The 16612-nt window shown below is 41.0% G+C and overlaps 1 protein-coding gene across 1 annotated transcript in view; it reads right to left on the bottom strand.

Annotated features, from left to right (window-relative positions):
- The window catches only part of Skap1 (src kinase associated phosphoprotein 1), a 286838-nt gene that overhangs the window by 201400 nt on the left and 68826 nt on the right, over positions 1-16612 (bottom strand). The window contains exon 4 of the mRNA XM_040749572.1: positions 11663-11764. Coding sequence (XP_040605506.1) covers positions 11663-11764 — 102 coding nt within the window. The remainder of the gene's footprint in view (positions 1-11662; positions 11765-16612) is intronic.

The following is a 16612-nucleotide window of genomic DNA, read 5'->3' as shown; positions in this document are numbered from 1 at the left end:
AATACCTGTAAATCGGATTTAAAAATCATGTCCAAGGCTTCCCTCATGTATCACTGATGAATATAAAATGCTCAAGATTGTGGTTGGATTTGTGTGTCTACCCCTAACCTTCATAATAGAACACGCTGAAATGATGGCTTCAAGGACGTATTCTTGAGTTTTAAAGCATCCACAAGAAAAGAAATATTTCAAAAAAAGAACCATTTTCAATATGAACATGTGCACATGTGTATGTAAAATTTTAAGTTCTTTAATCCAGTCCTCATATTCAGTGTTGAAAACTTATAAATCATAGTCATCTCCTGCCCTAAAGTGTGGCAAAACAAATCCAGGAATGTTCGGAGTGTTATTGTATTTTGCCACACGAGGGCGCTAGAGAATTCTGATCGCTTCCAAGGTCTATAAAATCCTTTAACTGCTACTTTATAGACATTCAATTACAACAGGCCATAATACATTAAAGCATTAAAATATACATATATCGCAGCATATGCCACAGCACACGCTGTATGAGTGTGCTCTCCAGATGATCACCAGCGCCAACATCAAACCAACACTCGGGCTTCTTCTAGTGCTTAGTGTAAGATTTTCTTCTTCAGCCCTCCCCTTTCCAAAAGGCAGCTCTCTTGGTGAGGTGATCCCCTCGGAATGGAAAATATCACGGCATGTGATAAATACTCAGTGACTGGAGGGTATGACAGGGCAGAGGAACATAAGGACGAGTAGAACTAAAATTTATGCAGTTTGGAAAAGAGAAGACTCTGGGGATAAATGTTGAGCGTCTTTAAGACCTTCTAAGGTAACACTAGAAATGAATTAGGGGAATTACTCAGTCTCAGAAGATAGCATAGATAAGAGCAATGGCCTGAAACCAAGGAAGGAAAAGTTTAGGTTAGACATGAAGGATAAATTACCAATAATAGTTGGGCGGGAAAGATGTCCTGCAAAGGAAGGATCCAAACCATAATGGCTATATTTGATAATTAATTAAATGAGATATTAGTAAGAATGATGTGAATTCATTAGATGGGCTAGAAGATAACTCAAACCCTTTTCATCCTGCGATCTGACACTCTCTCCCACTCTGCTAGGGCCTTTGCAAATGTCTTCCAGGGCCGACAACGGTCACCTGCAGACAGGACAGTTCATGACAGCAGTTAACCCTATGCTAATAAAATAAAACCCAAGGTTTTATTGTGAAATGACGTAATTATAAAATTGGGCTACATTTCAGGGCATCCTATGAAAAGATGCCATGCCATGTAAATCACAGGCTAACCATTTATAAAGCAATGCTTCTGCAAATTGTATAAAAATGTTTCTAAGTGGAAATGTCCCACAAACAAACAATTTCCCCTAAAAATCCCAGTCTTTCACAAGTCAGAGGTTCTGTTCTGCAAAATCTTCCTTTCTGGCTGGTGTGTCTGGGCTCAAAGCCCTTAAAACACAACATGATTAAAAAAAAGGCTGTTACTAAATTCTGAAAGGCAAGTTAGAGCAGAAGGGGACAGAGTTTGTGAATCCAATAATCTTCCAGTTCACCATGATATCTTAGTCTACCCAGAGCTTCAACACAGGTTAGCCAATCTCTTGCTCATTCTCTCTCTCTCTCTCTCCCTCTCCCTCTCCCTCTGTGTGTGTGTGTGCGTGTGTGTGCATATATTTGACATTAGGGAGCGATTTTCCTAAATTTATGTGAATGTTAGACTTTGAAGTAAAAATGGTCAACATTTTTAGAACTTGGGGAAGGACAGTCTAGTCGTTAAGATAATACTGAAGGCTTTAGAATTTTAAACACGATTGCCATGGGCACAGTAACAAGCCCTGGAGTGATGAAACTGTTGAACCTGTAGAGTCTAAGAACAAGGTAATTCGGCACAGCGTTACGTGATTTTCTAATCAATGGCATGCGGAGATATAATCTTTCCCCACATCTGATTGGTGTCTACACATCCAGGCACACATAATGCAGTAGCAACAGAAACCCTCCTTGTTTGCCACAACTGAAACGACCAGTGGCATCTTCAGTATTATTTACTGTACGAGGAAGTCATTACTCGATGAGTTTAGGATTTGGAGAGAAAAAAATACTTCAGGCATTATGTAAACAACCTCATCTGCCAAGTCACTCTTGAGAACCAGCCATTTGCACTTAAAAGCTGTCGTTGTTCTCCCACTAATTGGAGGGGAAGCTCAATAAATGTTTGACCTTTCTGGAAAAGACTTCCAAAACCACTTTGGCCAGGAGTCAAATATTCCTTCCACTTTCTTCCAGAACACTACAGGACCAACCCACTGGTCCTTGCTATGGACCCTGCCTTCATGAGGACTAGACTGTCCGTCACACACTTGTGGTAGGGAAACTTCATGCTCTTCCCTTCAGCTGGGTGACTGGCGCCCTAGAAAAGGACTTACAACTGACCTCCCTTTCGGATTCTGTGTGCTAAGCCCATTTCTGAATAACAACATAGAGATAGATATAGAAATATTCAATAGCAAACCCTTCATCAGTGGAATGTTAAAATCTATACAAAGGACAAAAGACCTCGACAGGTAACTAATTAGTCCAATGTCAAATCAGCTCAGGGAGTCATTGTGTTTTATCAACAGTTGTGTTAGCATTCCGTGGAGGCTTTTGAGAATGTTTATAGAATATAGTGTCCTGAGTCATTTATGGGAAAAGGTTGCGAACAAACAGATGAAAGATATGTGTGTCTGAAGAGCTTCACTAAATCTTAAGAGAAATAGCTTGAGAGCCAGGATCAGGCCTGCAAGACTATTTGAGCATCACCCTGGAGAACATGCTGGGAGCATGCAGATGAGGGAATTCCCACAGGCGAGGAGGGAATGAGCACAGACAGGCCAACCCCACAGGTGTGATTGTGGAATGTGAGGCACACCTTTAAAATGCGGTTTCCTCTTTGGTAAAACAACACTCCATTAGGTGATTGCCAAGTGTCTTTGGTATCTAAAATGGCATGATTTCATGTAGAAACTTAGATTACATTTGCAAGTTTCTCTGCCGTGTTTGAGTAAAAGCAGCACTGTGGAGGGCGGCCCAGAACCAGCATGCGTGAGAGTGTTTACAGGGCACTGAGGGAGGTTAGAGTTTAAACACGTACCCACAGCTGGATACGCTGGGATAAAGGATGAAAGATGGGTTGTTCATAGACAGATAATTGTTATTGTTTTTTAATTCTTCACGAAACATGTATAATCCGTCGTAATCATTTGTTCAAGTTATATAAATTACTGTCAAATTTGAAGCCCCGTTTGTCATCTTCATCTGTGATTTATACCAGACTACATAAACGACATGATGCCTTAGATCTAATAAGACATTTGTCTTCATGAGGAAGGCCACTACGATCATGAGTGACAGCTTACTTACCCTTATCACAGCTAACTCAACACCGAGTCCTCGATTCCTCTCGGTGATCTGACATCAGAAGAACTCACCTGAAGCCAACAGAAACTTGTTTGGAAATCCACTGTGATCACCAGATAGGATGCTTCCCTAGGGAATGTGTTCTTGGGTCCCCAGATCAGTCAGAATGAATGACTTTTATGTCCCTCCCAGTAAGAGTCTCAAACACACATACCCATCCACTTCCACTGGTGTTGACAGGAGCCATGTGCCTTTGCTCAAGTGGAGGTTGTCTTCTAACTAACAACAAAGATGAATGCAATTATCTGGAGAATAAATGGAAATGTAGTGATTGTTTATTGGAATGTATGGATGCATGCATGCAGATTTATTTACAGACATGTAAGGGGAGCCTGTTTTGAGTCATTCTCACTCTCTTCAGAGTGTAGAATAAAAAGGAACAAAAGTGCTAAGTGTGTTCACACAGTTCATGTAATTTGCACACACGGGGTGGGGGTACTTGAAACAGTTTGCTCTCTCTGGCCCATTCTTTCCATATACTCAGGTGCTGTTCGTGCTGAGGCATGGAGTGTTAGTGGCGCTGGGAAACAAATGGCTGGACCTACGATAGGTTTCTAGCTTTTCAGGTAAAGCATCTCTACACACCTTTTCCTCCCAAGCTATGGACAGATTTCACCTAAGAATTATCCTGATCAATGAGGCCTCTAATCCCTACATCATTAATTCACATACCCAAGTAAACCTTATAGAGTACTGTTTGTTTACTCCTGTATCATTTCTACACTGAAACTGGTCTTTACCTATTTCACAACTATGGAGATGGTAAACTGGCTTATGGGAAGACAGTCTTCATACTCATTGAGCACAAAGTCTATGGGGGGAGGTGTTGCTCTGATGATGGCAACATTGGTTTAGATGGCAAAATTGACTTATTAAGTGGAAGTTACTACATAGAGAAGAGAAAGCAGATGCTCAGAAGGTAGGAGATTGTCTCTGATGGTTAGAGTCCTTCCTAGAACTATAATTTCAAAACTGTAAAACAAAACAGAAAAAGGATTAGATCTATAGCTGTAATTGGAGATTTTAACACAATCTTCTCAACAGATAGAAGAAAATTTAGACCACAGAAGAGCCAAAGAATTTAGACATATAAAGACAGAAAGAGTATATTCAATCAATACTTGAAGAGAACATACAACATTGAAACACAAAATAACTACAAGATACAAGGACAGTCTCCCTGATATGTAAAGAATTGAAACAATGTAGCCTGTGGTATTAGGCTATAATGTAATAAAGTTAGAATTCAATTCTAATAGTAGGATTTTAAAAAATCCTAGAACCCACAACAAAACAAGTTAAAACAAGAAATCAAAACAAAGGGGGCTGGAGAGCTGGTTCAGTGGTTAAGAGCTCATGCTGATCTCATTGAAGGCCTGAGTTCAGTTCAAATCAGCCAGCATCCTTGTCTGGTGGCTGACAACTGCCAGTGATTCCAGGTCCAGGGAATCCAGGGCCCTCTTCTGGCCTCCATAGGCACCTGCACCCACATGCACATAACAGGCCATGCCCCAAATATTAAAATAAAAATATTTTTTAAAAATCATAATGAAAGCACCATAGGTGCTTCTAAATAATATGTAGGCTTAAATGATAATTTCATAAAGTAAATTACAGAACAGAATGGAACTATGAATTTACTGAAGGCAGCACATGTTGAATTTTGTGGGATACTCATAAAGCAGTAGCTACAGGGTAAATTTCAACTCTGGACACTTTTATTTACAAGTTGACATCATATTAATGGGACGAGGCAATAAGGAGAATGGGTTGGAAAGCCCAAAGAACAGTTAGCTATGAGATCCAGAGGGACCCTGATCATATCACGTGGACTTGAGGTGCCATCCATGGCCAAAATCAATTGTTTCCTTTAAGCCTCACTTCTTTACCTGAAAAGTGGAGGTGACAGTATATCCCCCTCTGAGCAGGTGTGAGAACTAAATGAGCTGACCCAGAAGACAGCACCTTATTACACCTTCCAGCTCCACGACTATCACACCCCGTCTCCATGACTCTGTCTTTGACACAACAAACTGTAGCACAAACTTGAATTTCACCCCCCCTCCAAATCTAGTCAATACATTAAAACATCATTTTCCTTCTTTGCAGCAACACATCCACATGGTGGGTGGGCAAAGGTCATAATCACTTTTCTTTTTAAAACAGGGTCTCATATAATCCAAGCTGGCTTCAAACCCTTTATGTGGTTACCTTCTGAGCCTCCTACCTCTGTCTCCCAGGCACAGGGATTACTGATGGCTGCCACCATACCCAGCTCTAAATCTTTGTTTTCATTTCATAACACCAAAATAGCTTGAAATAATCCAGTTCTAATATCGTTTTTCCGTGATTGAAAAGTAGAAAGTACTAGAAAGCTAACCCAGTAGTAAAATACTTGCCTAGAATCTGCAAGGCCTGAGGTTTAATTCTCAGCACTGGGAAATAATAACAATAATAATAACAATAAAATTAAAACCCATAATTACTAACAAAAAGCAGGTCTATTGTGTATGGTCTCTTTTATTTCTAGAACCCAGAGCTTCACACATGCTCTGAATTCCTAAGACTGTTGTTTGTGGTCATAAATCCCCAAAGTGACTTACATTCAGAACTAAGATGGAAAATGCAGAAATTTGAAACTAAGAAATGCTGAAAGCAACACCACTAAAATCCAATTCCAGAACATTCTTTATGCTTTTAAACGTGCTTTTCAAAAACAAAAAGCAAAAAGCTCTGCAGCGTCGTAAATGCCTACTATTGCTACATGACCAAGTCTGCAGTTTCTTATAAGTCAAATATGCCGTAAATTCATCATTAACTTTTGTGGTCATTCATTGCTCCCCGATAAGAGTTGCAGGTCTTTGCATTCCCAACTTGTTTCTCCTCTCTCAGCAAGAACTTTCTCTGACCTTCCAACAGCCCCAGGCAAAATTAGCTGCAGACACCTTCTCAATTCTGTACATATATATGTGCCTAACACCTTCGTTTGATTAGAATACAATCATATAGAATAAACAATACACTATTGCAGATTTCTTATTTCTTTTAAAACGATTCGCTTTTTTCCTTTCTTCCAGAAGGAGTCACTGTACCCTGTTGACAGCATAAGCACTTTCCCTAATCTGTCTTTGAAAGCATGTGTAGACAGGAGCTCTTCCTTATCCTAATGAGGGATGTTTATAGATACATTCAAATCCACTCTAGATTTTACACACGGAAATAAATTAGATTCTGGGGCTCTCGAGTGACAGCTTTTTGTTCAGTTACTGTATTCAGGGTTTCCTACTTCCCTTTTCATCCAGTTGCTGTAATTCAATGCTTTCTTCCCTTCCCAATGGAAGAAACTATGCTTTCAGTTCAGAAATCTCAACATCAGTCTGTGTTAGCAAGTCTTCATTCCCAGTGGCAGAGATACATTCTGTGAGTGTCTCTCTGCAGGGTATAGCCTGGCAGGGACTGCAGACATTCACACAGGAAAACGGAATTGTAATCAGGTAGCAATAAACATGCAACTCTACACATGGTTTAGTCTATAACCTTGGTATACTCTCTCCCTCTCCCCACCCCATCTCTCAGTCAGTCATTCTCTCTCTCTCTCTCTCTCTCTCTCTCTCTCTCTCTCTCTCTCTCTCTCTCTCTCCCTCCCTCCCTCCCTCTCTCTCTCTCTTCCTCCCTCCCTCCATCCCTCCCTCCATCCCTCCCTCCCCCTACACCTGGCCAGAATCCCATGCTCTTCTGGGTCTCTTTGTTTCCCCAAAGGCATGATCCAAACACGACATGCACCATGGTTATTGCTCCTTATCAGCAAAGCAGTGGGCAGATGGGCAGACTGTGTGTCCTTTAATAATTCTCAGTCAAGAATGCCGTTCTGACTTGGGAGGGGTGGAAGAAAACATTTTGATGGTTTCTAAGACAGATAAAATCCCAACAGCTTAAAAGCACTGTCACTGCAGAGCAAGTTCAACTCATTTTCTTCCTCCACCATCGCTGTGGCTATCTTGCCAGCAAATGGAGTCACTGACTGTGCACCTGCTTGTTTGTCTGTTTAGTAACAGTGTGTCTCCCGGGGAGATGGTGAGCAGGTGAGGAAAGGAACTGTCTGCCTTTGTACTGCTTTTCTTTCTTACCCTTCACACGATGCTTTAGAATCTCTAAATAAGTATTGCTAAATGCGTAGCACAAAGCATTGGTGACCTCTACAACATTCAACCCAATTAAAGCGAATATAAAAGTCTACCCCGAGTTCTAACCTCCCCACAGCCCTCTCTCTAATTTCACAGGAAATGTGTGCATCTTTAACTTTCAGGAGAGGGCAGCATCCCTCGTGCCTGCTACATATCAAGTGCTCTTGCTCTGTTCTGGATTCAATGCTTTGCAGAAACTCAAACATGGTGCCATGCTGCAGTCAAGTCTCTTAACACACCTTCATCCATCTATTCCCAGCTCTACCACTCGCCGAGTCACTTGGGGATTCTTTACCTTTCATGCACAGGCACAGAAGACAAAAAAAATCTTGGAAGTAAGACTTTAATATTGCTAATATACTTAACTGCCCTTTTGGGAAACCTTTTTTAATACTTAATTTCACTTGTAGCATTGTCTATGTGTATAAGTGTATACCGCATGTGTGTGGGTGTCTGGGGAGGCAGAGGAGAGCATCAGATCCCCTGGAGCTGGAATTACAGGTTCATCACTCAACATGGATGCTGAGACCCAAACTTGGGTCCTTGGGATGAGCAGCAAATACTCTTAACTGCTGAGCTGCCTCTCCAGCCTCTCTTTTGGAAAGTGTTTGTGGAACAGAATTTTCCACATTGGAATTTTCCACATATAAATATACTTCTTTTAATACAATTTTTTCTCCAGTGCTGAGAATACAACCATGGTCCCATACACGCTACCTAAGCAATTGCTCTGCCATGAGCTAAACTCCAAGACCCACCAACACACGTTTAACATTCAACTATTTTTAACAAAAATGTTTGTGTTTCTGTAGAGTGTATGCATGTGTATGTGTCTGTGTATATACACATATGCACACAGGTGAATACTTGCATGTATCACTGGCATGCACATGCCTGTGGAGGTCAGAGGTTGACATCAAGTGCTTTTCTCTGAAGGCGAGGGTGTAATGAGCTCACTAGACCCAAGATAAATGATAAACGTATGTTTATTGGGGAACAACTTACACAGAAAATAATAAAGAACCGCCGCAGCGTTTTCCCTGCCCTTTGGATCAAATCCACAACCCAACAAAGAGACCAAGAGAGAGACCACCTGACGCTTTCCTCTTTCCGCTTCCATCCGCACCTGAAGCCACGCCCAAAGGGGTGTGGCCACTGTTACAGGTTCACAGGCAAGACACCACTACATTTCTCGGTCACTTCTTCACCTTATTTTTTGAGCCAGCGTCTCTCAGTGAACTGGGAGCTCACTGATTTAGCAAGACTAGATGTCAGAAAGCCCAGGGATCTTCCTGGCTCTATCCTTAACCATTGGGATTTACAGGTGTGGGCTGCACCCTGATGCAGGTGTGGATGTCTAAACTTAGGTACGAATGTTTAGCAGTATGTATTTTCTCAAGTGAGCCATGCTCCCCAGTTCCTAATGAAAGTATTTTAAGTGTTAGGTGTGGTGCTTATACAAGCTGAGTCAAAGTATCTAGGAGATAGATCCACCTTTGGGGATGTAGTAGATAAGGCAGGAGTAACAACAGTAGAGTAGTTAGTTAGTAATAGGGCTTCTAGAACCAACATGCACAGGTTCATATCACGGCCCCAATACACAATAGTGGTGTGATAAGTTAAGTCTGTAAAATGAGGGTAATGCTACCATCTACCGCTTAGGGATTCTGTGAGGGTTAAACAATATTTCTAAGGTGCTTAGAACATAAATTCAAGACACACAGGAAGTGCTCAATAAATGTCAGCTTTAAGAATTTTGATTTATCCATGGGAGAATATGAGCAATGTCTCTCTAGGATACAAATAAGTCCCAGATTGCTGTGGTTTCGTTTTTAAAATTTCTGCACAAATTTTACTTAAAGATCTTTTTTCTGTTGTTTTGTTTGTAGCTTTGGAGTCTGTCCTGGAACTAGCTCTTGAACTTCCAGAGATCCACCTGCCTCTGTCACCACTGCCTGGCTTTACTTAAAGTTCTTACACATTTTTCGTCCATTATTCTATTTATTTTTAGGAGCTCTCTTTTTTATGTTTGTTTTGCTGTCTTGGCGCTCAGAACCAGGGACTTGCATATACGTCAGGCAAGTGTTCCACGATGGAGCTACACCCCCAACCTCTAGCTTCTAGCTTTCATAGTTCAAGTTAGCTTCTGAGTCTTACCTCAGTGTCACACTCTAGTCGATGCCTTTTCAATATTTATCCTCTTTCTCACCTCCTTCCTCTTGTCCTCCCCTTCCTCTTCTTCCTCTCCTGTTCTCCTCATATTCTCCTCCTAATTCCTCTTCCTTCTCCAACCTCTTCCTTCTCCTCCTTAGTTTTTTGTTTTTCTGAAACAGAATCTTGCTGTAGCCCAGGCTGGCCTAGAACTCAAGACCCTCCTTCCTCACTCTCCCACAGGAGTGTGCTACCACACTCAGCTTGCACTCTGGTCACAGGGCCCCTTCCTCTAAGTTGAAGCTTCATGGTGACCTGAGAAACCAAAATTCTGTAATACAAATTCATAAGGGTAAGGGTTCCCCAGTGAGGGCCTCAGGGCCACTCCTTAGAATAAGGAATCTAAGTGTTAATTCAGAATTCACTGACATCTATTTCCATTTCGAGGTCTTTCTGGCTTACTTATTGTGTTCTCAGCTGTATTTTGGAAAGCTGGAAATACCAAATAAGTGACCTATGAATTAAATGAGGCACCATTGTTCTGATTCTGTCAAGCATTAGATTAATCAAAAGCAAATGAAATGTTAGTTTCTTCACGTCTTGCACTGTTAATTTTCTACAATTATTAATCAGCTACCAAGGTAATTATTAAACGTTCAGCCCAGTGTTTTTAGTGCAATACCTGCTCCAGTGTGGCTCTTACTAACTTTGAACATGTGGGTATCACTCGCTTTGCTAGCATACTAAGCTAGCAAAGCAAGATGAAAACATTCCTATGCAATTTCATCCCTCGCTCTAAGGCAAAAATCCATCAATTCAATGAAAGAGAAAAATAAGACTCCTCAAGAGGCTCCATGAAAGAGCAAGTGATGAATAGGTAAAGAGAGAGGAAAATGGGCACTGTGCATTCTTGAAATTTAGAGGAGAAAGAAACAGAAGACTGTGGATTCATAGAGGAACACGGAGTAATTTACCATCTTTATTCCCAGCCCCTAAGAATAATAACTATCTAATTTGCTATTGGGTTCAGGAACATCTTCACCCTTTCCTCCCACTGGAAAGGCATGAGAGAGTTTGATAAGGACACCGTGCACATCAGGATGATCAAACCTTCTGCTCCTGTGGCCAGATGCCAGGAGAACACAGCAGCCTCCCACCCCTGGGAAATCTAAGCCTACACCAGAAGCTGGCAGCCACTCTGCTGCCATCTCCACACTGATAAATCTAAAATCCATGGGTACTTTTGCATCACGTGTTACCTACAATTGTATATACATAAACATATGTAAGCATACATAATATATATAAACATATATATTTAAATGCTTTAGCAGTGGAGTTATTTAACTCCGCCTATTTACAAAATTTCAAATAAAATTGACTTGGGGGAGACTTGCATCAAGTTCATGTGCCTTTCCCTTGACCAGTTTGGGCAAAAGTGTGAGCACAGGTGAAATAATATGGTATAACAGCCTCAAGGGCCTCAACAGTAACTTAACTTAATAACCCAGTTGTCTGTGAGTGCAAATTTAACTGTTATGCATCTGAGTGAAGCTAAGAAATCCGAAAGGATGGAAAACTTGGTCCCTGTAGTCTTAAAATGTCCTCATAGCTTGCGCTTTTTTTAAAAAAATAAAAACAAGCTGGTTTTCATACCATTTTTATAAAAAGATCAATAATGATGTCTTCCTGCTCTAACATGGAATTAGTGATTCCCTAAACACATTAACTTTGGGAGCACTGGATTACCCTCGAGATTCAGCACTGAAATAAAGCAAGTAGTTGTTCTTTGCGTATAAGTGCTCACCAACACAGAAAACCCATTGATGGACATAAAGTGACAACAGGAAAGGTAATGATGCCCAGAAAGGCAACTCACCCTCATCCTGATAATCTGGCCAAAGGGATGCCTCTGATGTGAGGGGTGGGCCATGAGTCCCATTCAGATTGTCATCAGAGCTGTCCTGGCCAAAGTCTCCTCCTGAAGGTCGAGAAAGAAAATCAGGTCATCCTGTGGACATTTCGATGTGCATAGTTACAAGTGTCTTCCGGCACTTGTAAGAATGGATGCATCTCTTGCCTGATGTGCCTGTCAGCTACCTTTAGCCCATGAGAGACAGAGAAAGAACTTTAAGAGCAACTTACCTGTGTGGGGTATTTTCCCCTCTACCACTAAGCAACTGGTAGCTTGGAGTGGAAGACCTTTCGCCACAAAAGAGCAATTTCTCTGTCACATTTAAAATGAAAGCATAGCTGTATAAATTTGTTTTCATATATTCTACATCTCCATGAATTACAACCTTTACCCCAAAGGCCTCTTTCTCTTTCTGTTTCTAAATGAAATGGAAAGAAGGACACAAAGGGCTAATCTTCCACATGTAATATAATGTAGCAAGGTCAACACTCTCCCTTTCCCTGAAAAATAAGAGCAGTAAGCAGAGAGAACCCAGACTCTGCTGGATTATATTCCTATTTAAATCACTACTTGTTTTGCAACCTTAATAAAGTTCTCTCATGTAATTCTAGTTTACAGCCTGCAACCAACCTCTCAGGAATTCTAAAAGCCGGAGGAAGGTAATATTTGCTCTGCAAAATGACTTTGATAAAAGGTAATGTATATACAATACTGAATTATGCAATTAAAACATTGCTAATCCCTTTTGGGTGTTTTTGGCCTATGTTGAATTGTATTTTGTAGAAGTGTCCAGTGCTATTACGATGCTTTTAAAAGGTTCAGGCGGAAGATGTTAGCTCACTCAGAAACCGGAAGAAAATGAAAGCGTTGTAAATTGCTTTCCTTAACAAAATCCCCCAAACAGAGGTGCAGACTGCTGATGAAAAGGACGCCGACAGCTGCTTGGTTCATTTCACAAACATGAAAACGGGATTTTTCAACTGAATTTAATATTATCTCAGATACTAATTTCCAAAGGAAATCACCAATGCTAATCTCAGTAAACACTGTAGCGTTCTTGGCCCAGGGTTTCAACCAGGGAGCAGTGAAACCCAACAACCTGCACAGAATCTGTATTGCCTCACTTTAAAGGTTTATTTCCTAAAATTAAACTACAAGGATGGGGAGGATATAAAATGATTAAAAAAAAAAAAAAAAGGAAAGAGGGAACGGCTGTGGTGTTCTCTTTCCACAAACCAGACTTGTCTCCAAATGCTCGGTGGTAGGTGCCTGCCCGAGACTGCCCGGAACACTCGAGGGCATGGGTCTTTAAAATAAACTGTAGAGTTTATTGGGGGAAAAAAAGAAATCTTTTACCTGATGCAACAGTGAGCAGCTAAAGGCAGAAGAAAATATACGCTCTGAGCATAATAGCATCCCTGTGTGAATGCTATCCAATAAAAATCCCAAAGGCCGGACAGAGGGTTAAAACACTCACATTTTACACCGTGGCAGAGCCACTGAAATTACATTATCAGCGAGGATACTAGCATGTAAATGAACTGCCTGGCTGGAGATCCTGAAAGTGAGCTGCAAAGATAAAAGGAATTTTCATTCTGGATGCAAATAAAAACCCTTTCTTTTCTTTAAAAAAAGTAGTGCGTGTTCCAGGCAAGATTTAACACTGACAGGACATACTGAATTCAGCATTCAGTTGTCATTCTAGATTCAGGGTTCTGCTTTGCTTCATATACCTGATAGAACACTACTTGTTTTGCAACCAAGAGGAAGAGCCCACTCTTGTCTAGTACAACACCTAAAACATAAATATGATGATCAGGGAGAATTTTTGTTTTTGCTTTTTCATTTTTCAAAACATTTTTTGAAATTTTAAAATAAATTGTTTTTTGGTTTTGTTCTTTTTTTTTTTTTTTTTTTTTTTTGAGACAGGGTCTCTCTATGTAGCCCTGGCTGTCCGGAACTCGCTTGTGTAGACCAGGCTGGCCTCGAACTCACAGAGATCTTCCTGCCTCTGCCTCCCGACACCACCGCCCATCCTTGAAATGAGCTTTCCATGTGCTGTGAAGAAAGCACACCACTTGTATACAGGCTTCCTCCAGTCTTCCTCACAGTGTCAGCCTCTTCCATGGGTGAAATCTATCTGCCAAACCAACGTGTTAATATCGGCACATGTGGGCTTTATTTGTTCTTGGTGGAATTTTCCACTAATTTCTTTATATCTGTCCCCAGATTCAGTCCAACATGCAGATTGCATTCACAGCTTCCTTGTCTCACCCCAAACACCTCCTGGATTTGGCCCTTGCTTTGGTCACTTCCACGTGTTTCTGGTGACATCTGAATAGTTACACAAGGTGGACATCAACGCCATTGTGTTCAGTGCCAGTCTGTACCCCTGTCTCCGCATGCAGCAAGGAAGGGTTACAAGACCAGACTTTCGATGGAGCCTCGGTCAGCCCCACAGATGGCTGTGGTTGAGAAAAACATGCCTTACACTTAAGTGCAATTAGTTCCCGATGATGAAGATGTCATGAGTGTTTTTACTGTCATGTCCACTGGCCCACCTCCCTTGGGCTCACACAGAATCTAGCCTATCACACTGTGTAAATAGATGCCCCTGTGTAATTAAAATGATTACAGCTAGTTGAGATGCATGGGTGAGAAGTTTTATAGAAGACCTGACAATTACCATGGTCATTTTGGATCATAGCTTTTCCTTAAAGTGTAGCCACTCGTGTTCTCTGGATTCATTCACAGCTCTCACAGTCCCCGTTCCAAGTGACCACAACTGGAGTCCAGTGGGATCAGACACAAATGATCACAAGCTACAGTGACAGACATTTCCACTCAGTTTCCACTCAGCAACTGAACAATTAGGACTCGGAACTCCATCTGCTTAGAACGGCTTTCTCCCAAGCAAGACCCTTGCCACTGGAGACACACTTCCCGCTGCAACTCCCTCAGAATCAATATATTTCTCTGCAGATATACATTCTCACACACTATATCTCCATTAATCACACCCACTGCCTTCAGCCTTTTTCTTTGTATTTCTAAACAAGATCTAGGGGAACTCTATCAGGGGTTCACCTGCTATTAGCTGGTAATTTGTTCCTCGATCCTAAGTGTCATAAGAATTGGGCACTCTATATGCTCCTTAGTATATTCAATGGCAGGTCCTCCACTGAGTACCTGTGCCAAGGGGCCCATCTCAGGGATGATTTCTCTATTGTTCTTTCTGAGAGTCAAACTCAATTTCATTCATGCTACATAGAATGATAAGTTGAGAATTTCTGGGGCTGGAACAGAAAGATAAAACAGCTTAGTGTCAGGTGTGAGGTAATTACTTGCCAGGGTTTCTATGCCGCTTGTTTTTATTCCCTGTGTTCTCATTACCCTAACGAGCTTCCCCCTTACTCTAAAACAGTAGCTCGGCCACTAGAAGTTGGCTTTTGCTGCCTCGGATTCAACCAGCTGTTGCTGCTCCATAAACTTTATGGAGAAGTGAATTAAACTGCTGAAAACTTTAATCTACTAATTCAATTCCAAACAGAATAGGAGAAAAATGAACCATGATGTTCCCCTTGTAACTCTTGACAGACAGTAAACCATTCTACTATTTAGGGACAAAGACAGAGCATGGTGACAGTTTTACCAAAGAGATGAAAAGAGATGGAAAGCAGATTGGACATTTTTAATGCAATGAAATATAAGAACAAATAGCATATAAAACATAAATGCACATTTTCTGTACACTATGTAAAGACTAGTTTTTCTCATGCAAGTATAAGTCACCACTATTTCTCTTCTAATTCATTGTGCTATAAAATCATTGTTACCTGTAAACAGCTGTGTGTGTTGCATGCCTAGAAAATTCCTGGGCTTTGCTATGAGTTCGCTGCATGTCTTTGGATAATATACGGAAATAGAACCAAGTGTGATAATGTACATTTTTTTGTGCTGTTACTGCTATTGACATTAGGAGAGAACACAGGACTTCCTACTCCATTTAATATTTAAGAACCCACGAGGCATGTGGCTCCCTCTTTAAACTAATAAATCCTCACTAAAATGCTATAAATAAAGTTTCCTGATCCAAATCCAGTTAGCTTTTATGCTTGGTAGCATTAATATGGTCAGCTCTTCACAGACCAATTTAACACGAATAAAGTTCCCGAAGCTGAACTGCGGTAGGATAATCAAAACAGCAGCTTATCACTCCTTATTATAACCATTCACTAAGTCGCTGGATCTAAAGAAATATGTGGACACAGATGTGACCAGATATGGGAAATGTTACATGTGAATATGTTACCGAGCTCCTCTGCAACACCAAAGCTGGGGAGGGGGGCATCTGCCAATACTTGCATTATAAATTACACACCATTTTGCACAAACTCATGCATTAGAAAATGTATGGTGTTTCCCACAGAACATCTGAAAGGCTTCACCAAGTTCCAAATATCCATTTGGACTTGGGTGGTTAGCTCTTACGATTAATCCATGTACGGTGAAGGTCTCAAAATCTTCTCTGTCCCATACAGTCTGAGTTCTCACCCATCTTTCTCCTCTTCATCTATCCATAACTCAATGTGTAAATAATCCCTCTCCCCCCACTCACCTCCAAGGCCCTGGCAGTGAGTGTAATAGTACCAAATGTCATTAAATCTGTAGAATGAATGGGAGGCCAGGTGAAGAAAGTTTCCATTTATCGTTCTTTTTAAAAGTTGTTCCAACTAGGTCTTCAGTGTGCAAGTAATCTGAGCTTAAGTTCTGAACTTACGTTCTCTATCTTAAGGACACTGCTTTCAAATACTCGACCAGGCTAAGAATAGCATTGTTAGTGAGTAGCAGTATAGGAAACAGAAGCAAATTGACACGGGCAGAGCAAACGCTACAAAGCGCCTGTGAATCCAG

Source organism: Mesocricetus auratus, unplaced genomic scaffold, assembly GCF_017639785.1.
Source record: "Mesocricetus auratus isolate SY011 unplaced genomic scaffold, BCM_Maur_2.0 Super-Scaffold_100007, whole genome shotgun sequence".
Taxonomy (NCBI): Eukaryota; Metazoa; Chordata; class Mammalia; order Rodentia; family Cricetidae; genus Mesocricetus; species Mesocricetus auratus.
The sequence above is the reverse complement of the archived record's forward strand: the minus strand, read 5'-3'. Positions and strand labels throughout refer to the sequence as shown.